The sequence below is a fragment of the Melospiza melodia genome, chromosome 1, assembly GCF_035770615.1.
Source record: "Melospiza melodia melodia isolate bMelMel2 chromosome 1, bMelMel2.pri, whole genome shotgun sequence".
Taxonomy (NCBI): domain Eukaryota; kingdom Metazoa; phylum Chordata; class Aves; order Passeriformes; family Passerellidae; genus Melospiza; species Melospiza melodia.
In genome coordinates, this window is record NC_086194.1 from 46545076 (window position 1) to 46566390 (window position 21315).

General features: G+C 37.7%; 1 protein-coding gene across 1 annotated transcript in view; it reads left to right on the top strand.

Moving 5' to 3' along the window:
- The window catches only part of AVL9 (AVL9 cell migration associated), a 41200-nt gene extending 20246 nt beyond the window's left edge, over window positions 1-20954 (top strand). Inside the window, exons 5-16 of the mRNA XM_063156710.1 lie at window positions 734-823; window positions 1191-1257; window positions 1896-1936; window positions 3048-3086; window positions 6594-6663; window positions 7268-7815; window positions 11033-11167; window positions 11938-12157; window positions 13101-13218; window positions 13988-14041; window positions 15865-15953; window positions 17112-20954. Coding sequence (XP_063012780.1) covers window positions 734-823; window positions 1191-1257; window positions 1896-1936; window positions 3048-3086; window positions 6594-6663; window positions 7268-7815; window positions 11033-11167; window positions 11938-12157; window positions 13101-13218; window positions 13988-14041; window positions 15865-15953; window positions 17112-17206 — 1566 coding nt within the window. The 3' untranslated portion in view covers window positions 17207-20954. The remainder of the gene's footprint in view (window positions 1-733; window positions 824-1190; window positions 1258-1895; window positions 1937-3047; window positions 3087-6593; window positions 6664-7267; window positions 7816-11032; window positions 11168-11937; window positions 12158-13100; window positions 13219-13987; window positions 14042-15864; window positions 15954-17111) is intronic.
- The last annotated feature ends 361 nt before the right edge of the window (window positions 20955-21315 follow it).

Sequence of the window (21315 nt, forward strand, 5' to 3'; positions counted from 1 at the left end):
CATTTGGCTTCAAACATCTGTCTTAGCTATTTCAGAGTAACAAAATACTGGAGTAAAATGGAATTGGAAGGCTGTGGCATTTGAGTGAGCTGCCTTGATTTGTGGTATCTGCTGTGGTAACTGGAAAAGTGTCTGCCTGTTGTCATTGATGAGGATACTCTGATCTTTCTTAAACGCTGCTAACTCAGTTTAATGTGGTAGAAATGAGGAGTTTGGCTAGTATAATCATGGAATGGATAGGGTTGGAAAGGTCCTCAAAGATCATCTAGCATAGTAGCTTGTGAGAGTGGCCACCACCTTCAAGTGTGAGGGAGGTTTTCTGATAGCCACACATGCAGCATATTCTTGTTTGGAAGAGATATCTTTTATTTCTACCTATTAATCAGAAGCTGCTGGTCACCAGGCAGGGAACAGAAATTATTTTTCCGCTTAAAGCTGAAGAAAGAACTATTACTGGAACTCTTATGAACGGTGTTAAAGCAGGAAACTACTTTTCCAGAAAGATGTTCAGTGAGGGTATGGTACGTGCAAATGGGAAGAAAATGAAATTATCATCATTTAAAATGAGCACAGGAGAAAGATGCTGGGAGTTAGCTACTGAGGACTGCTCATCCGTGAACTCAGTGTATAATAAAATGTCAGTATTGCAACATAAGCATGGAAGAAGATTAAAGTTCAAAATGAGTGACTAAATAGTTTCATTCACTTGCTTTTTGTTTGTTTTTCTTCCAAGCCTTTGTATGGGTTACTTCAGGCAAAGCTGCAACTCATCACACATGCGTATTTTGAAGAAAAAGACTTCTCACAAATTTCAATCCTAAAGGTAACTTTCCAGTAAAATGCACACAGAACAGCTTTCAGTGTATGGCCACAAACTTTAGTATTTTCATTTAATGCTTATGATGACTTCTGCTTGTGCTTGTATAAGTCATTCAGTTGTTCAGCTCCTGTAATACTTTAACATGAACTAAATGTACTACCCTAATCTGACAGAGAGTCCACTTTCTGATTGTTATGAGATACAAGTGTGGTTGTCAGCCTGTATCTCTGTGGATTCCATTAGTAAAACTTTGTTTTCTTTCTGGAGTAAGCCATTAAAATCATTAAATAAGTGAATTTTATTCATACTGGATTTTGTGTGACCATATGCCATTAACACCTTTTTTTAGCCTCTGTTCTAACTTTTACAGGAACTTTATGATCATATGAATAGTTCCTTGGGCAATACTTCCTTAGAAGGGTCGCAAGTTTATCTTGGTAAGTGACTTGTTTTGTACAAAGCAGCAGAGATGATGTTACACTAAACAACACCTGCCTCTCCTGAGCTAATTTGTTGATATGCATTAACAGGTTAAGCACCAGAGGTCTGCATTTCTTTATTAATGGATTTAAATAAATGTAAAATGTATTGTTGCTTTCATAGCAGGAGTCAGTTGCAGGTTGAAACCATATTACTCCTTGACCTAACAGTCTGACTAGCAGCTGTTTATCTGCTTTTGGTGAACAATACCTTCTTAGGTTTTAGATTCAGCACCCCACACCATCCAATTGCTCAAGCTTGCGTGTTATTATCTGTTATTTAAGGTATCTCACCAGCCAGTTCTGACTCTTCCCTGTGCTTTCTGAATGCACAGTGTAGTATTTACCTCAGTGGTTCCTGTGTGGCAGCCAACAGGTGTTAACTCATGTTATTCTTGTCTCTATGGTCAATGAATTCTTGCTCCCACTAAAAAAAAAAAAAAAAAAAAAAAAGGGAATTTTGTATGAATTCTGCTATTGAAATAACCAGAATCCATAATGGGTATCTCCCAGATGCTGAAAAATGGTGCAAGAAGTAAATTAGTATCCCCATCAGCTGTTTAATTGTAACAATTGCTCTCTTTTTGGTGTCTCAGGTCTGTCTCCTCGAGATCTTGTTCTCCATTTTAGACACAAGGTAGGTATTCTGTACTAGATTTTTAAAGGACTGCACTATTTAGAAATAGAAATATGATAGAAAAATGAACATATCTAGACATACCTGAGCTAGGAGTAAGAAGACTGTTTCCTAAGTACTGGTATTTACAGCCTCCTGATTTTTCCCTCCAATTCCACCTGCGTAACTTCAGCAAAAGCATATTCCAGACTAAGGAGTTCTGTTAGTCTGAGAGATTCCTGGAGATTTCTAAGTTTGTGGGACATTTTTTAGTTCTGTCCCAAAGTGCAAATGCTATCTCATTGGTGATCTTGTTTCTATTTCCTGTTTCTTGTTTTATGAATATAAGAAAAAGACCATTGCTAACATCTGTGCAGACACAAGCTGGAGCATTTTTCCTGTGTTTTGTAAATTTTGTAGCTTCTGCCATCACAGAACTTGAAGGGACTTAGACCTGTCCTTCTTTATCCTAATTTCTGTTGAAATTGAGTATATGTGCTATAGCTAAAGTACAAATAGCATTTAGAATCTTTTATTAACTGAGATGCATCAAGGGAACAACTTTGAAGATCTGAATTTCATGGTGTATTTGCACCTGTTCAGTAGATTTTTGGGGTAGACCTCATTTTTGTTTAACTTCAGATGTCTGCCAATCATATCCCAGAAGCATCTGTGTTTTCCTTAATGTAGAGAATCTGGACAGCCACTTGTGATCTAGATGCCTAAAATTAGGTGAGGTGAATATTCTTCTTGGTATTTTATTGGATTTTTTTTCAGTAATTCTGTGGAGGATCTCTTTTATGTTTATGTAGTTTACTGTTTTTTAAAATGCTGGAATTGTGCAACATATTCTTTCTGCTAAGCTACGTATGATTCAAATTATACAGTTTGTTTTTGTGGAGGTTTTGGTTGTTTTTGGAGGTTTTTTCCCATTTCATGCTATTTTTAAGTGTGTGCTCAGGTGGAGAAAGGGTATTGGAACACTGGTTTTCACTGGTCAAATGCATTTGGTCATTTGATTGTTATGCAGTGATTAACACAAAACCTTGAATAAGAGCTTATGCTTGCACATTATTTTTGAGAAATGGCACTAGTTCACTCACCATTTTTTTCTTTTTGTTTTCTTTTTCAGGTCTTGATCCTTTTTAAATTGATTCTTCTAGAGAAAAAGGTAACATTTTGTAAGCTGATGCAGGTAGTTTAAATAGAAGCATAGCTGTTAAATATTTTTCATCTGTAAAATAGAAGCATCTGAAGTCATATCAACAACTTTGTATCAATATATAAATTAGGTTATTAGGCTTAAAGAAACAGCTGTGTGTTGACCTATACATTTGCCTCCACTTCTATTCTGTCCACACTTTGTTTCTTTAATTTCTATCCCAGCCGAAGTAAAATGTGATGAAATGTGACCAGAGAAACATAAGCTACTGTAAAATATAGGATGGGATACAAATGAGATGCAGATAGGCACCTGTGTGGAGGAACTGACAGGAAATGCGGGTACCTAAAAAGGCACAGCTTTATAGAGATTCAGCAAGTAGAAGTTCTGGTTCAGGCTTTAAATAGACACACCAAAAGAAATGAGTGCTAGAAGTGTCTTTCAGACCTGAATTCCATGGACACCTGCAGGAGACAATGAAGAGAGCTGTATCTTGTTAGGTCAGGCTGAACTCAGATTATAAATTGGTAATAACTGCTGGATTCTAGGATCAGTGCTTGCTTTGGGCTATCTTACTGCCTCAGAAGCAATGCTGTTTTAGTAATTGAAGTGTAATATGCAAAATGTGAAAGCAGATGTGAAATCAAGACTTTTTTTTTCCTTCTGTGCTCATATTAATGCCCTAGAGCAAGAACTTAGAGTGGAATGACTGTATCAGCTGCCAGACATATTTATGCAGAGATTTTGTTTTGTTTTGCTTTAAAAATGTAATTTAAAACTTTGTTTCAATTTCCCAAATGCTGCTTTTTCTTCAGTGAACCTGCTGTATTAAAACCCAATTTCTTCAGAGTGATGGGAAGGCATGTTAGGATTTCTTGTTAGCTGCAGCTGGAAAGTCAGTAGGATTTAATGTATAAGTTATCAAAACAGTTGTGGAGGTGTTTATTTAAGTCTATGTCCTAGACCTAGATATCTTTCATGAGGCAGTAGATCTGTTTTAAAATAGATCTAGCAGCTTCTCCAAAGTTTTTGCACTTGTCAATTCTGTAAGTCAGATACACCTTGACAGCTCTCAGTATTTGTTGATGAGAATAAATGCAGTTTCTGCATTAAGGAGGCATGTGCTGAAGATGACTATATTAAAGGCTGTGCAAAAGTACACTTGAGAAAACACAATTATGGCACAGTAGGGGTCACCAGATCAGTTCAGCATTTGGACATGTACAAAGAAAATACTTCACTGAGCTGCAGTTCTTTTATGAAACTGCTCAAACCACAAGATGCAAATGCACAGGAAGAGAGGAGAGAGAGGGTTTCCCAAGTGTGTTCACATTACTCAAACATACAAAATTGTTTTGAAAGTAACTGAATGCTTATGGAACAAACCTGCAGGTTGCTTTGTGTCTGGTTTTCCCTAAGCTCTGACAGGAAGACAACACTTGAAATTTCAAAAGAAAGTTTTGGTTTTCAGGCACTGCCTCTTTTCTGGCAAATGTTATAGTTTCATAATAGCTGTGGGAATCTGTGTGTTCAAAGACTTTAAATATAATATGCAAGAAGCCATTCGTAATGCCAATTTTCCTTGATCTGGAAAATGCCACAGACTAATTTCCTTTAATCTGTAGTAATTTGGTTGATGTTTTTCCACGGGCTAAAAGAATTTTTTTCACCTCTCAGTGGTTATTAGGCTGGAAGACTACTTCCAGATGGTGATCATTTCAATTTCTCCTGCCAGGACCACCCAGTTTGCTGATTTAAATGCAGTAGGCTGTGTAGTGGGATTGGGAAGGGTAGTGAATCCTTATAGACAGAAAGATGGCACAGGGACCTGATGAAACAAATATAGAAAAGTATTTGCTTTAAGTAAGTGGTATACCCAAACAAAAACCTAGACTGGAATAGAATTCTTTAAAACAAGGTACTTCTTTATAAGCTTAATTATTTCTGTAGGCTTAAAAATAAGCTTGGCTAAGAGTGCTTGGTGTCTGAGAATCTAAACCTGTGGGAGTATCATAGGCTTTCTGTTGCAGTTCATTGCTATTATATCATGCATTTTTCATGCATACATTATAAAGCAACATCTTCAAAGTTACACATTTTAATTCCCATTGGAGTCAACCAAAACTCTTTCCACAGATGAGCTGCTTGTTCATCTCATCATACTTTTTCAGTGGTTGTTGGTATTTGAATTCACTTGCCTTGCACAATTTTTTTGGTAGTATGTTTAGGATAATATACAGAGTCTGTTTTCAGCTGTGGTACCACTAAATATCATTTGGCCTGTGTTAAGGTTGTGTAGGTCTTTCTTTGTCCCATCAGTTCACTTGCTTGGAGATTGGCAAACAGTAGTGGGACATGAGCTATTATTCATCAGTCTCTTCTAAAGTGTCCTTCTTTCTTACAGCAGAAGTCTCTTACGAAGGCTAAGTCCACAAACTTGCACTTTTAATTACATCATCTGCTTATTAAACTGGACTGCAAAGTCGTAAAGTTAGATTATTCTGTATTCCTTTGCACTCTTGATTCCTTGGAATGCTCATCTATGGTTTTTTACTGATATTGTGCTGTGTGCTGATTAAGGATGTAAAAATGGCATTTTGGACAAATTTACTTTTGTGGGGATTTTTGGGGTTTGGATTGTTTTTGTTTGGTTTTGTTATTTGGTTCTTTGGGTTTTTTTTTTTTTTTTTTGGGTTTTTTTTTCCTTTCCCCCCCTCTTTTTCCCTGAAGGCATATTTTGAAGAAATTTTAGTAGTAATATTCAGTCTGGCTTCTATTTCTTCTTTCATTGCTAGCCTTTGACACCCCCTTTTGAATTCCTAACTAATTTACTAATTCCAGTCTCTCTGATTTAATTAAGGAGATTCTGTTTTCCCATGTTATGCCTTAAGTGCTTTACCAAAGTTAGTACCACTCATGTATTCTGTTTCTAAAAAAAACTTTTTTGTAACGTGAATATTACTGTAATAAATGCATGCAGCAGTTATCCTGTTTTTAATTTATCTACATATCCTTAATATAACTCCTTAAAAGAAATGTTTTTGCATAGGTTTGTATCAGTGTTCTGGAATGGAGATTATTTGGCCTCTTTGATTTATAACAGAGAATTTAATGTGCTACAAATGAGCAAGAATTTATGCAGCATGCCAGGAACAACTTTTTTCTGTCAGTTCTTCAGTAACTGGATCAATTTGGAAAAAGTCTTAAAAACCTGTAGAAAAACCTGAATAACTGAGAAGTGTGTTACACACACACATATATATATATAAAACATATGTTACAAATATTATATAAGGATTCTGTAGGCATATCTAAATGTTTACTTTGACCTGTTGTAGGAAGTTTTGTTAGTGAGCAGACTTTCTAATATAGCATAAAAAGCAGTGCCTTGAATAGTTTGCGTGTGTCATTTGTCATGCATAAGTATAATGTTGTTTTTCTCATTCTCCCCTCCCTAATTCTGCTTTCCTCTCTTGCACTCTGTCTTCCTCCCATTGTCCTCCCTCCTGCCACCAGGTGCTGTTTTATATTTCTCCTGTAAATAGATTGGTGGGAGCTCTGATGACTGTCTTGTCACTCTTTCCTGGTAAGAAAAGAAGTTTGAACTTCTTTTTCTATGTTTTCTGGTGATAACTGAGACAGGTTGTGCTGTCACTTGGAAATCAACTCATGTGATAATAAAGTTAGGTTGATATGTTGCCTGAAAAATGGGTGACTTGTGTGCATGTCCATGTACTATGTACACACCTCCTAACACTTACTACTTGCATTTTATGGGTTATTTCTTGTGCTTCACTGGAGCCACTGGATTTTCTGTATTTCCTGTGGGTAACATAGATGGGGCCCCTGAATAAGTAACACATTCCTGTTTAGTTCCTTAAAGCCCCGAAATATAAACTTTTCCTTCCACATATGCTCATAAAAACAAACAAACAAACAAACAAACAGTCATTACCCCTAACCTTGCTAATCCTTAGCTTCTAACCAGTCTTCTTAAAGCAAAATGTTAAGGCAGATTCTTTAGGAGAGAAAGTGTAGGGTTTGGGTTATTTAAAACACCCCTCCCTCCCCAGAGTAGTGTTTTAAATTACATTATTTCCTCTATGTACCCAAAAGCAATTTTTTTCCTCCACAAAAGTCACTAAAGTTTTGATTGAGATGCTCATATTTGTGTTTGCTGTTCTTCCCAGGTATGATTGAACATGGTCTTAGTGACTGCTCACACTACAGACCAAGAAAGAGCATATCAGAGGATGCTGGCTTGCAGGAAAATCCACCACGGTTAGATGACTATGTTTCTGTGTCTGCTGCTGATGCTTCGAATGCAAACTTAGGAATGGGGAAGGGAGACAGGAAGATGGCAGGAGATAATTCCCTGGAAGGTCAAACAGCAGATGTGCCTTTCTCCCAGGCCGAGAAGGCTTGCAATGGAGCTCAGTCCTCCAACGGAGCTGTGCAGCGCTTGAAAGTTCCTTCCCGTGCTTCCCCAGCCTCCTCAGAGAGTGACTGGGAGACCCTGGACCCCAGCATTTTGGAGGAGGCTCATTTGAAGGAAGAAGAACGTGAGAATGCAGCGTCAGAACAGGCGGGAAATGTTCGGAGCAAAGGCGTGAGCTCCGAAGGCCTTCCCATCACTGTGCAGCCCCAGGCAAACACGGGGCACACGGTGCTTGTGCAAGGACTGGTGTCTGGCCTGGAAGAGGACCAGTATGGGATGCCTCTGGCTATTTTTACAAAGGTAAGCATGTTCTTTGTGGTACTTGGCAACTCAGAAAGGCTTTTTTTTTTTTTCCTAGAAGTTATTGTAAATCAACGGCGACTCGGACAAAGAGAATTATGCATCTGACTCTATCATCAGAAGGCCAAAGAATTATTTTATTATACTATACTATGTACATTGTATCTAAACTGAGTCTGCCATGCACTCAGTCTTGCTCAGAACTGCTCACACTCACTGCACTCATCTCTGATTCTCTCCTGACTGTCCTGTGACAGTCCGACACACACACACACACTTGGTCCTGATAGGCCAAGGGAACAAAACATCCTCACTTTGGGTAAACAATCTCCATATTGCATTCTGTTTAGCACAACACAGGCACAGCAAGCAAGATAAGAATTGTGTTTTCCTTCTTCTCTGCTTGTCTCACAGCTTCTCTCTCTTCAGAGGGCATGTGAATACCACAAGAAGTGGCTAATAATTTTGCTACTGAGCTCCAGGTGGACAGTAGGGTTCTCCAAAACATGTGGAGTATGGTCTCCCCTAGGTGGAAAGGCTTGAGAGGGCCTTGCAGGCATATTTGCATTCCACTTTCATACCTTTGCTTTAATACTATTTGCAATTTTTTTCAATTTTATGTGGTGGTAACCTGCATCTCCTCTGTGGTTAATAAATTGTATGTAGCAGAAACTACAGTTTTCTTTTACTCTGAGGAATTGGTGATCTAGCCTATATAGGGCAAGATCAGAGTGCTTCAGTAGCCTTTAGATATCTTAACCTAAACAAAGATTCTGAAACGTCTACCTTTGTTGACACCTAAGTCTGTTTTCCTCTTTTCATTTGTATCTGTATATGTATTTTTAAATGCATATGTGTATATATGCACAAAATGTGTATATACATACATATATACACACATAAAAATATATAAAATGAAATTTCACCCTCCTGTGTGAAATTTCATCTTATATATTATAAGATGAAATTTCACACATATTTTATATTATATATTATATTATATAACTCTTTCTGTTTGTCTGTGTCTCTTTCTCTGTACATGGCGCTGAGCTGCTGAATTTTAAGCTTGCATTGATATCTAACTGAACTCCAGGTGTTTCAGAATCTCTAAGGACTTTGATAGGCATAGTCAGATAACAAGCAATAGGTCTGGTTAGTAGGGCTGGTTTCCCATAAAAACCAGGTAAAATGCATCCCTTTCAAAGATACTGCTATGGATACAAGAAGTTATTTAGTACATTTCATTGTTTTGTTTTTAATGTAATAAACTTTTAAATGAACATTTCCCCATAGTAGAAGATTCAGATTTATTTCCTCAAGCTGCTGATGTTCAAAGTGTTTTTTCTTCCTTTGGAGGGGTTTATTTGCATTTCCTTGCAGAATATTGTATTTTATGATTGTGTTTAACTTTCCCCCTGTAGCTTTTGTTGGCAATAGTACACTGTGTGGGCCCAAGTGAGCAGCTCAAATGTCATTGCCCTCAATGTATTGCCTCATGTCACCATTAGAAATGTTCTTTCAACAAAGATCTGCATTTGATGTTTGTCTCATGGTCTGTCTAATGTGAACTATAGCCTGTAAATTGTATTTGGTCTAGTTCTTTGAAAATACTAGATGGAAAACAAGAATAAAATAATTGATAAGGGGGCCTCCAAGTGCAAACTTTTGTTTGCTGCTGTGCTCATCAAATGGAAAAGAATTTTAAGGAAGCTGACAGTTTCTACATGTTTGCCTTCTGTTCCACAAAGGCACTTTTCACTTGAGTTCAGCCAGTGTAATTAAAGCAGAAAGGGCTTTGCATGTCTGAGTTAGCAGAAAAATCTAATTCAGAGTTACAGTTTTAACCACTTACTGGAAAGTTTACATCTCATTTAGAGCTCTTAACACAGGGTTGTTTTATGCCATGCCATGGAAAGACTTATAAATCTGACAAATTTGAATGGGAGGAGGTTTTGCCAGGTGGCATAATACATTATCCAGGTACACCTGAGCATAAGGGAAAATAGCTTGTGGTACTTGTTTCTTTAGTACCAGTTCTGTCAGATCTAATAGTCATTTCATCTGCACTCTTTTAAAAAAGAATGGAACACGTTCATGAAAATAAAAGTTGTTGTACTTACAAATGTGCATTTGTAAACTGACATTTGATACTTTAAACAGTGAAAGATTTCCCATACTTTGCTACTTTAGTATACAGTAATTAAGCCTTTCTTTTCCTGCTTCTTAAGCTGTATTTTTTGAAAACTTTCCATCTTAGGTTTGTGATTCCTTTCAAAGCGCTGTTGTTCCTTTGACACAAGCTGTTTGTTCTCTACTGATAAGGGCTTGTCATCTCTAAGGCCATCCGTGTGTCTCACACAACAAAAGGGAGTAGTTGTGCTCCTTTCTTCCATATGTTTCCAATTACCACATACTGGGTGATAAAGTGTGTGTGCTCTTTGTTTCTGTCCAACGTGCCATTAGCTACAGTGAATAAATTTGCTTTGGGCTTTATGCAGTTGAACAGCTGGAATTAGATGTCAGGAGTATGTTGATCCTATGTTTAAAAAGGAATTTACCTACAACTGCCTCTCAATAATCCCTCAATGACTAGCTCAAAGCCTTTTTTCAAAATGTTTTGGTTTTTTTCTTTTTTTTTTAATAGGAGCGTAGGATACTAGATGAATTTACAGCCCTGAAGTGGCTGAAAAGCACAGTGTGTTACTTTCTGTCCTCTCCTTCTTAAAGCAGGCTTGCATATGCTTATCAAAAATTGATTGCTATCTCTGGTGTCTGGAAATCCCCACCCACAAAATGTGGATAGCTGTCTGTAGCTTTCCTGCATTTTGTGCCTCACAACTACCAGAAGACATCATGTGCACTACTGGAGAGATGAATCCTTATCTCCATTGCTTCTTGTCTCTGAACTGACCTGAGACCTCATTCTTGTTGCTTATTATTGCTCTTATACTGCTTATTCTGTTGCCTTACAAACACATTAAATTCTCATTCTTTGCTTTGGATTTCAGTTTCAATCCTGAAACTGAAAGGCAACACAATCTCCTAAAAAATTCAATTCACTTTGCAAATGTCATCTAGCAGAGCAACAGATGATTGTGGCTGAAACTGTAATAACCAAGGTTCATTCTGGGTGAAATATGCTGGCTTTTATTATGAAAACTTTTGAATCCAGGCACGTTTTAAAATGTTACTTCTGTGAATGTCTGTGGTTCTGCAGGGGTACCTGTGTCTGCCGTACATGGCGCTGCAGCAGCATCACCTCCTGTCGGATGTGACCGTCCGCGGCTTTGTCGCGGGAGCCACCAATATCCTGTTCCGTCAGCAGAAGCACCTGAGTGATGCAATTGTGGAAGTAAGGATCTTTGCCTCTGAGCTGGGGGCAGCTGAGATGCTGTTTTAATTGTAGCTTTGCAGTTTCACGTGCTTGCCTGAATTCTGAATGCCTTCCATATGAAATAAATTCTCAGCTGCAGAAGTTTGTTAAATTCCCGTGACTTGAGAGGACAGGATTAGATAGGCTGTGCAAAACTACTATCCATGTTTTTATATATGTCTGAAATTTGAATTTTTAAGACACTTGTTAAATTTTTTTTTGTGTTGCTGATATAATTTCATTTTTCATATAATGAGTTTTTTCATGGCATTTTAGTGAGGTCTTCAAAAATAGATGAGAATCACATGCAGGTGCTGATTTGACTTCCATCTGATTTAATCAGGAGGGTAAATACACAGCATCTGAAACACCCACTGTGCCACTTCTAGCAAATAGACACAACTGTATAATCAGCATCTGGTAACATAAGATGGTTCCATATAGGTAATCACCTTAATAAACAGAGGTGATAATCAAAGAGCACCATGCTTCCCCTGCCAAACTTTCTGCAAAATTCTGTCAAATAAGCAGCTTTTACTGTGTGCCAGGGAAATGATTGAATTCTGGGTAAATCAGAGCAGTATCTGACTTTCTGAGAATAGTTAGTTCATTGTTTCTTTGGCCATTTGTTTCTTCTTGGTATTTTGGGGGAATGAAGGTTAAGATTTAGGTAGCAATATGTAGTAGTGTAAGTTTGTATAACCAGTTTTATTTAGATAAATGTTTACCCTTGGAATCATTTCAAACAGATAGAAGAAGCTCATGTGCAAATCCACGATCCAGAACTGCGTAAGATCCTGAACCCAACGACTGCTGACCTGAGATTTTCAGATTACTTGGTGAAGCACGTCACTGAGAACAGAGATGATGTGTTCCTTGATGGCACTGGATGGGAAGGAGGAGATGAGTGGATCAGGGCTCAGTTCAGTGCTTATCTTCATGCACTGCTTGCTGCTGTGCTGCAACCAGGTAGAACAGATCCCTTGTCTAGGGATGGAGATGAGGGTGGACATGTCAAGCATTTGCTCTGTTCTTACTCTCAGTGGATCTCCCTCTGCCTAAAGTTTCATTTTTAGCCTGCTTTTTCACTTGTCTTTGGCTATCCTTGTTATTTCTTGACAAGCTTGTTATTAATCCTTAATCCACAGCCTTACAGACATTTTTTTTAACTTCATTCTCACAATGATTTTTCTCTATTCACACCAATTAAATTCACATTTTGTTTTGTGGTATATGTGAGAAAACACGGGATTGAGAACCTGATTTTAAAGTCTGGAAGATGCCACGTTCTTGGTCTGACAAAATTAATATTTTAAGATGACTAGATTGATATGAAATATCAGGGTTTTCTGGGAACTCATATTACATCACTGGCTGGCTGTTAAATTATTTCCTATAGTCTTCAGTGTTTTAAAGGGGTTGTTGTTATGATAAGTTCATTCCACAGTATTTCCTACTGCAGTTTTGGAATGGATTTGGGAGTTACTAAATTTGAATGAGTAATAACAGTACAGCAAAATCCAATGTATCTGACCAAGACCAGTGCAAATTGTTTTTGTTCTTGGTTGCTGTGTGGCCGTTCTTTTCCCTTTCCTGTCATCCCCCAGAGGAAAAGTCAATTTGGATTTTTTTTTTCCCAGTTGAGCTCTTGGAGCTTTATAAATGAATTAAAAATAAGAAAAGTAATTTTTAGATTTTTTCCCCCTCTTACCCTGGTACTGTATATTTTTGACAGTTTAAAATAAAAATAAACCATTTTTGAAGTATCCAGGTTTTAGTACTGGAGTTTTGTTATGGACTTGGTAAGAGCCTGGAAAATGATTTTTTTTCTTACAAGAAAAAAATTAATTTGTCATGTAATTAATAAATCTCTAATGAATTTCTTCAAATTCTCTTTATTTTAATTTACCAGACAATGAAAAGATTTTGTCAGACTTTGGAACAGGATTTGTAACAGCCTGGAAAAATACCCACAACTACAGAGTATGGAACAGCAACAAGCATCCAGCTCTTGCAGAGGTAAATTCTAGGTAAGGAAACTTTGTAGTATTTACTTGAATTTTGGGCAGTAGTTTTATGAAGAAAAACATATCCAGAGTCAGGAGAAGTGAAAGTTGTTCAAGTTGATTGTCAGCTGCCCCCAGCTACAGAAAGTTTGTCATTCCTCAGGAATTGTCCTCAGATGGTTCTGCTTTGTGTTAGTTGCTGCCAGGTGTGCAGGGAGTAGCTGTGTCCAAGGCTGTCACTGCTGGGATAGAGGGGAGCTGCCTGTTCTGGGTGTGTTTCCACTGGGAGATTTGACCATGCCAGGCTTGGTGCCACTGTTGGCTGTGCATGTGTTCTGCTTAGTGTGGGTTATTGCTCTGCTGCAGGGAGTTCTGTTTGCTTTTACTTTGCCAATTGCTGTAGTGTGAAAAAGGTTTTTTCTTAGACCTACAAAGCTCTTTTGGTCTACTTAAGGGATGTTTTCTATTTTCTGTGTGCTGCTGGAAGGAGGTGGCTTTTGACTTAGTGTGGAAAGGTTGTTAATATCTCATCTGTAAATAGAAGGCACCTTTTAGGTAGTTCATAAGAAATCTGTCATTGAACAATCACTGCAGCCCAGACTTCTGTGAAGTATAGAGCTATAGAGTATGAAGTATACTGCTATAGAGTAGTATATCTGCAAAGTATCTTTTAAACTTTCTTTTTTTTTTTTTTTTGGTAAGTCACAGAGGGGAATACAGCTAATAATTGTGTGATACAGATTCATCATGAAAAATAAATTAATGTTTTCTTGGGTTTTTCCTCCTCTTCTAGCCATCCATTCCAGGGCCAGTACTCTGTATCAGATGTTAAGTTAAGGTTGTCACAGTAAGTACATAGTACTTTGATTTTGTATTTTTTAGAAGTGTGGTCAAATATCAATAACTGCATAACTGTTCCTATAATGAACTCAACAAGATAAGATTCAAATTGCCCATCTTCATGAAACTATACTCAAAAGTTCTGCTGCAAAACAGCACCGCATCTAAAGATGAAACATTTGCCTGAAATAAATAATAATTTTTTAAAAAGGCAAATGCTCTATTTTGTGTTGGATTTCACATAATACAGCCTTGATTTTTTGCATTGCAATTATAAGGTTTTTGTACATCTACTTGTAATTTGTCAGCTAAAGCTGTTAAAACTTCCAGCAGTGATTTGATTTTTAGGTCTAATTATTAGGAGAAAACAGCTTTTTTCCCCTTTCTAATTAGCTGGTTTTTAATTAAGCATTGTTCTAAAACTCAGTTCACTATGTATGCATAGTGAGATGTGGTATAGTTCCTTCAATTTACAAGTTTCAAATGGGTTTTGCATAGTGTTCCTGTACCAGAGTCATCTGAATTTTAAGTTGATCTCAACTGCTGCCTTTAAAATTCTAGTCTACCACTCAGTGGTGCTTGTTTTTTCCATAGCTGTTCAGCTCTAACTGAAGCCAGAATTCAGCCTGGGGTTTATGCACCAGGCAAAATGGATTTTTTTTCTCACTTAGCTCTGCTGACCATTAAACAACAGTCTCTCTCTCTTTGATTAATGAATGATCTTTCTACAAAGTCTTAATTTGAAAGCTCTGGAGGTGTCTTTAACATTTGCCTGTTTTTGTACCCTTGTTTGAAAGGGGAGTTACTAACTCTTCTGGGTAGTGTGACATCAGTTTAAAAGGACCAGTGGTTCATAGTATGTTTCTAATAATAACTATTTTTACAACAGTGCCTTGATTCTGTAGGTGGGACTTAGATACCAGATCCTCATCAAAATTACTTGCCTTTGCAAACTGAGCCTAGACTTGGTTTTGGTGTATTCTGTTTTTTCTGCTTTTTCCATCTACACTGAAGGTTTTGGAAATGGGGAAAGAATAGGCATGATGTGTTGTTAAGTTTCACATTAATGGGTTTGCAAAGCCTTGGACTTTGTGGACTTGTATTTGTGCAGTAGAACTGATCGCTTTTATGCTCTTCTTTCCAAATGATGATCATGTCTGTCATTTTCTTGCATTTCTTTAACAAAACCATGAGTGTAAACTGTCCTAGATCAAAAATTTAATCTTGGACAAAGATACAAAGTAAGCTTTATCTAGAAAAAAAGGACTGATCACTTACACTTGTTCTTTTTAAAGGTTATGTTTTAGGGCTAAGAATTGCCAAAACTACTGAAAATATGACTTTGCAATTTTGATCATAAATGCATTTTGGTAAACATTTAGGAAAGATTGATTGAATATTGGAATGGGCTGCCCAGGGAGGTGGAGGAGTCACTGTCCCTGGGGGTGTTTAAGGAAGGACAGGACGTGGCACTCAGTGCCAAGGCCTGGTCGACAGGGTGGTGTTCAGACCTGGGTTGGACTCCATGATCTCAAAGGTCTTTTCCAACCCAATGGAGTCTGTGAAAGGTTTAAAGTGTGCTGTGTAAGAATGAACCATTGGGTGTTTTGATTTCCTGTCCTGCTGGCAGCATCTTTTCCTCTTCTGAGGAGCTTGCCTAGCTGATCTCTGTGGCTAAGATGAATGCAGGAGTTGGGCTTGACCATGTGAACTATATATGTGTACGTTATGTAAATCTGTGTGTAATGATACATAATTTAACTAGTTTATTTACACCTGAAAGTAATGATAAGTCAGCTACTAACAGTCTTCAGTATCTCTCTTGTTCAGTTCAGTGCAAAACAGTGAGCGTGGAAAGAAGCTTGGAAATGTGATGGTTTCTACCAGCCGGAATGTGGTACAAACAGGAAAAGCTGTAGGTAAGAAATCTGTTTAAAATCACTTTACATCTATGCTGGATCTTTTTTGAAAGGCATCCTTTTTCTGTTGTATTTTGTTTTAATCCAAGTGTACTTTATAACATGCACAAATCAGAGCAACATGTTGAAGGGTACAGCTGCTGATTGAGGCCCCATAATTGTGTAATAGCAGAAAGAGAAGCAGCTAGGTAAAGAAATTAGTGTACATCCCTTTTCCAGTGTGGCCTGGAGGTGAATATGGGAAGAGAGATGTTCAGGTAAGAGATTCCATGTAATCTGGTAAATCACAGAATCACAGAATCACAGAAATTCTAGGTTGGAAGAGACCTTTAAGATCATCGAGTCCAACCCATGTTCTAACACCTCAACTAGATCATGGCACCAAGTGCCACATCCAGTCTTTTTTTAAACTCTTCAAGGGATGGTGACTCCACCACCTCCCTGGGTAGATGAGTCCAGTATTTGACCACTCTTTCTGTAAAATACTTCCTCCTTAATTCTAGCCTGTATCTCCCTTGACGCAGCTTGAGACTGTGTCCTCTTGTTCTGTCTGTTGTTGCCTGGAGAAAGAGACTGACCCCCAGCTCACCACAGCCACCCTTCAGGAAGTTGATACTTTGACCACCATCTGCATTGAGTTATTCTCAACTTTGATATCACTTTGAAACTATCAAGAGCTGGCTGAGATCAGAAAAAGTCCTTGTGTCAGTTTCTGCAGATTTCACAGCAGTCTGTAACTTTCTGGAAAAGCAATTGTTGCATTGGACAGGGGCATCATCACATTGTCATCTTGCAGTGTGAGTTAATGGGAGTTAATCCATTAAGAGGTCTGATAGGTGTTTGGCAATGGCTGTGCCAAAAATTGTTTAGCTTTCTCTTTAATTCTGTTGGAGTCTGTCTTTTCTCTTTGCTGTGGTGCACTCTGGTCAGGAGTGCCTTTCAGCCCAAAGTCTACCAAGTCTTCCCAGGCAAAGCACACCATAGGCCATTTCTGCTGAGTTGCTGTGTTCAAGTTCTTCGAATATTTTCTGGCACAGACTCTGTGCTAAATCCCAAACTGGACAACTGATTGAATAATTTTATTTTTTTTTTTAGTATTTCTTTGTAGCAAATCAGTAAAGATAACACTTTGCTATTGATCTTTGTTTTGTGTTGCAGGTCAGTCTGTGGGAGGAGCCTTCACAAGTGCAAAATCAGCAATGTCGTCATGGTTTTCCACTTTCACACACTCAACCCAAAGCCTTGGGGACTAAATGCTGGTTTGGCAGAATGCTGCTGACTATTTCAGGTGCAATCTTTCTCTGAGCTGTAAAAAGACCACTCCAAAATGTAGGAGTGGAGATTACCTACCCAGGACCAAAATAAGGTATATGTTGCTTGCAAGCAGATGTGGAATGTTATTATTCACTTTCCCTAGAAGTACAGAAGAATGGTGAGTGTCACCATACAATGGGATGGCATTTGCAGTGTATTGGTTATATTTAAAATGACTACTTCTCTTTAAAACTGAGCGTTTATAAAGACATTAGCAAACGGAGCTTGTTACAAGCCAAATGTGTTTGACTTTAGATTTGTACATTTTCTTGGATGTTGAAGATATTTATGTAAAGTAGTTCTATTTTTCAATCCAGATAGCCAAATGTTTGTGAATTCTTGTTAGAAATAAGCAGAATATAAATAATAATTTGTCTTTTAGGTTGGATTTGAGAGAATCTCTGCAACCCTTAAAGGGTGGAACTTTCACACTTTTACCTGCAAATTAAAATCAACAAGGTGCAGAGTAAGACTGTGGCTGACAAGACTTTTCTTTTCCTCTACCCCCTTTGTATCCATGTAGAGTTGTTTGAATGAATCTATCTCTAGCTCTCTTTGTGTCTCCAAATCTGTGTGATAGTTGCAAAATCAGTAGTTTTTTTCATGTTATGCAGTAAGCCTTCATACCTTTGCCTATGTTTTGGCTGAGTTTTTCCCCTGGGACATGAATGGGATTCCAGTTGGAGAGATCTCTTCAGGGAAAGAATTACAAAGCATTTCTCCCAAACTGGGATTGGATCATAGACAGTTTTGTAAGTTAGGATTACAACATTGATGTAGTTGCACACATTTGAATATGAACTACTAAACCCACCCTAAACTAGCACAGTAGCAAACTCTGTGTGTTTTTGGTTTTTTTCCCCCCAGTAAAGTTATGAGGACTCTTCCAAATGAAAATCAGCAATGTGGATTTTCTGTGTGGACTCAGGGAATGTGCTGTTTGGATAATTGCTTTTTTCATAAGGAAAGTAACACTAGAATTGAGAGTAACTAGAGCAGCTCTGTTAGTATCCTTGCGTGAAAAAATACAATAGTTTATTTGAAAAGATGTGGCATAATGCTGTATTTCCTATGTAACATGCATGTGGTGGTTTCTGTATGCAAGTGTATTGCACTTCCCACATTTCTGGATTCCAAGGGAGATTATTTCCTTCTTTCTTGCAATGTGTGTGCCTCTAGATGCCTTCTGACATCCCCACGTGTTACTTTTACCATTTTCTCCATTACATTATCCAGTGTTCCAACTTTTCTGTACCAAAAGGCTCTTAGTTTATTGCCTCATCAGTATCTGTCAGCATTTTGCCATGTTCTTTTCTGGGGCCAAGATTTGTGGTCATGGTTATATTTCCTATTCCTCAAATAAAATTAAGCAGCTGCACAACAGATAAACAAGAAGGCTCGAATGTTTTTAGGAAATTATGTTTTAATTCCTTCTGTGCATTTGTAAAGTTAATAGAAAAGCCACACTTGCATCACACTGTCACTGTCCAGCAACTTGGTTGTCAGTTTTTTTGCTTCAGTGATTTGAAAAGGATCTGATTTAAAGCCTTCTTTAATTTTTTTTCCAGGACAGACTAGATAGAATGACTGTGGAAAACCTAAAGACAAGCAGCCACTTTGAATAGTTTGATTTGAGAAGGGCAAAAAAGGCCCCTAAAGCTCTACTAATTTATTGCTTCTGACACACAAATAAGATGTATCTATCAAACTGCAGCTATTGCTCCTCATCTGTGTGTCTTTGTATCTCTCCTCAAACTTCTGATGCTCTTTTGTGTTTTATTCCACAACTCTGTAATAGACATTTATATCTTTTAAAAGACTAGATATTATTTATATGCAGTGAATTAAGACTAGAGCTGTTTTATTCATGGTGTGTCTAGAGCTTTCTGAATCAGCATGCAGATAAGAAAATAAACACTTGCTTTTGTGAAATGACTAACATATCTGCACTCTGGGATTTAAGTGGTCACAGTCCATGTTCTAATGAAGACTGAAGAAAGGTGCATAAAGGATTTGATCACCTATAAAACTAATTCCAGCAACTGAAGGCATACCTAGGTAGATTTAGGCTTAGGAGCTCACAGTGGTGAGTTCTAGAAGCCAGGCAAGTGGTTGGTATTTACATGTACAAGCTATAGAAGCAGGACCTTCAAGGATCCCTTTTCAATATCCTTGTCTTTGTAACCTCTTCAGCTGAGTTTTCTCTGTTGAGTAATCAAATGCTCCAAATTTATATGGCAAATTTATTAGCTCTCTGCATTCCCCTTATTCCCACAGGTTCTCTCGCTGGCCTAGGAGTATTAGAAAGCTGACCTTTGTTTGTTTGTTTGTTTTCTGGTGGATTAATCTGAGGAAAGACAGAAGGAGGTGCCCTCATTGACTGCTTGTTGCTTTGTACAGTGATTCTGTTGTGACACTCCACAATTTTTGTTATGCACAAGAAGATCAGACATATCCTTCTTTGTAGCCTTTTTCTCACTGTCCCACCTGTCTCTGTTGTGGAACCAAACATACAACCTGATTAAGAATATTTTCCTTTGACAAATGACAGAATAAAAAGCTTTTCAGTCTTTTTAAGAACTGACACCCTGCTAGCAAGTTGGACTCAGATTTAAACTCAGATTTAAAGAGTGATTAAGACTTAATGAGTGGGTGGAGGTGCAGTGATCTTCATAATTAGTTGTCTTCATTAACATCTACGTTATCTCTCCAACATTTGCTTAGGTTTACTTTTGGGCTGTAGGAAGGCATGCAGCCACTGAGGTTCTAAACTCATGTAGTTCTCTTCTTAACTTAATGTTTGTAACCTCTTTAGTTAAATCCAATGCAAATGCCAGTTATTTTCCTATCCTCTGCTTTAATATTTCCAGGGCAGGCATTATTAATTATTCAGAAAGATTTAGGCAGTCGACTTCCATTTCAAAAGCCCTGATATCTTTTTCTGCACTGTAAGAAGCAAAGGGTCCTGAGTGAATTGGTGATAGTGGCTCCATTCAATCAGCTGGGAAGGTATTGTTACAGCTCTGTCCTGATTTGATGTTGCAAAGGTATTTCTGGCTGTCAGCATGCAGCTGACTGACTTACAGGTAACACAATAGCAAACCTCTCAACTTTCTCTCATCACAGGCATCAACCTCAGCTTTTTGTATGTGCCAGCATTTGAGGAACTGCCTGTTGAGCATAAAAATGAGATTTAAGTCCCCCAAACCCCACAAGACTTAAGTGTTGCTGACCTTATATTTCATTTGACTGAATTGTTCAGCATCTTTCATCAGTCATTTACATGTCATGACCTTAATTCCTGTACACATCTCACACCAGTTTCCTTAAATGTCACAATTTAATTAGAATTTTTAGGTCAGTGTTCTGGTACATTGCACTTGTTTGACTTTGTACTTCTGTTTTAAGCACCTTTGTAATTATATATAATATTTTGCCTAAACAAGCTTCTGATTTCCATACAAATTATTACTAAGCAGAGAAACTAATGTGGCAGTATTTAATTGTAAAAGTGAAGGTGTGAATGCAGTTTTTAAACATAGGAACTACTGCTTGATAATTGAACATACAAGTAATGTATTTGATTTTTCCTGTGCTGCTTGAAAAATAAAATACATCCAGCCTGTTTAAAGTTCCATCTGCTCAGAAAGCTGTATTATTTTAATAAATTAATTCCACCAGAAGACACTTGCAGGCATCTGGTTTTTATATTGGTAGCTGCTTGTAATTCACTGGCAGTATTTTTGAAATTTGTCTTCCATTTAAACTGATTATGGATGCTGCTTTTTGAAAATTTAGGACAAAAGGCTCCTCTAGAGTGACTTTTTATTCCCTGTGGGGTGCTGCATCTTGTGGATTGATTGAAGTCCTCAGGAGGTCACAGACCTCTCTTACATCAGTAAGAATTTCAAGTACAACTAAAATTTTGGTGTAGATTTAGCTTCAAAGTAACTTGTAGTTTCTGTGGATTGTGACATCTGGTCACAATCAGGATGCTGTGAAAATTAATTGCTGCACATCCAGTTCTCTGCCATAGGGAGCTGTTTGA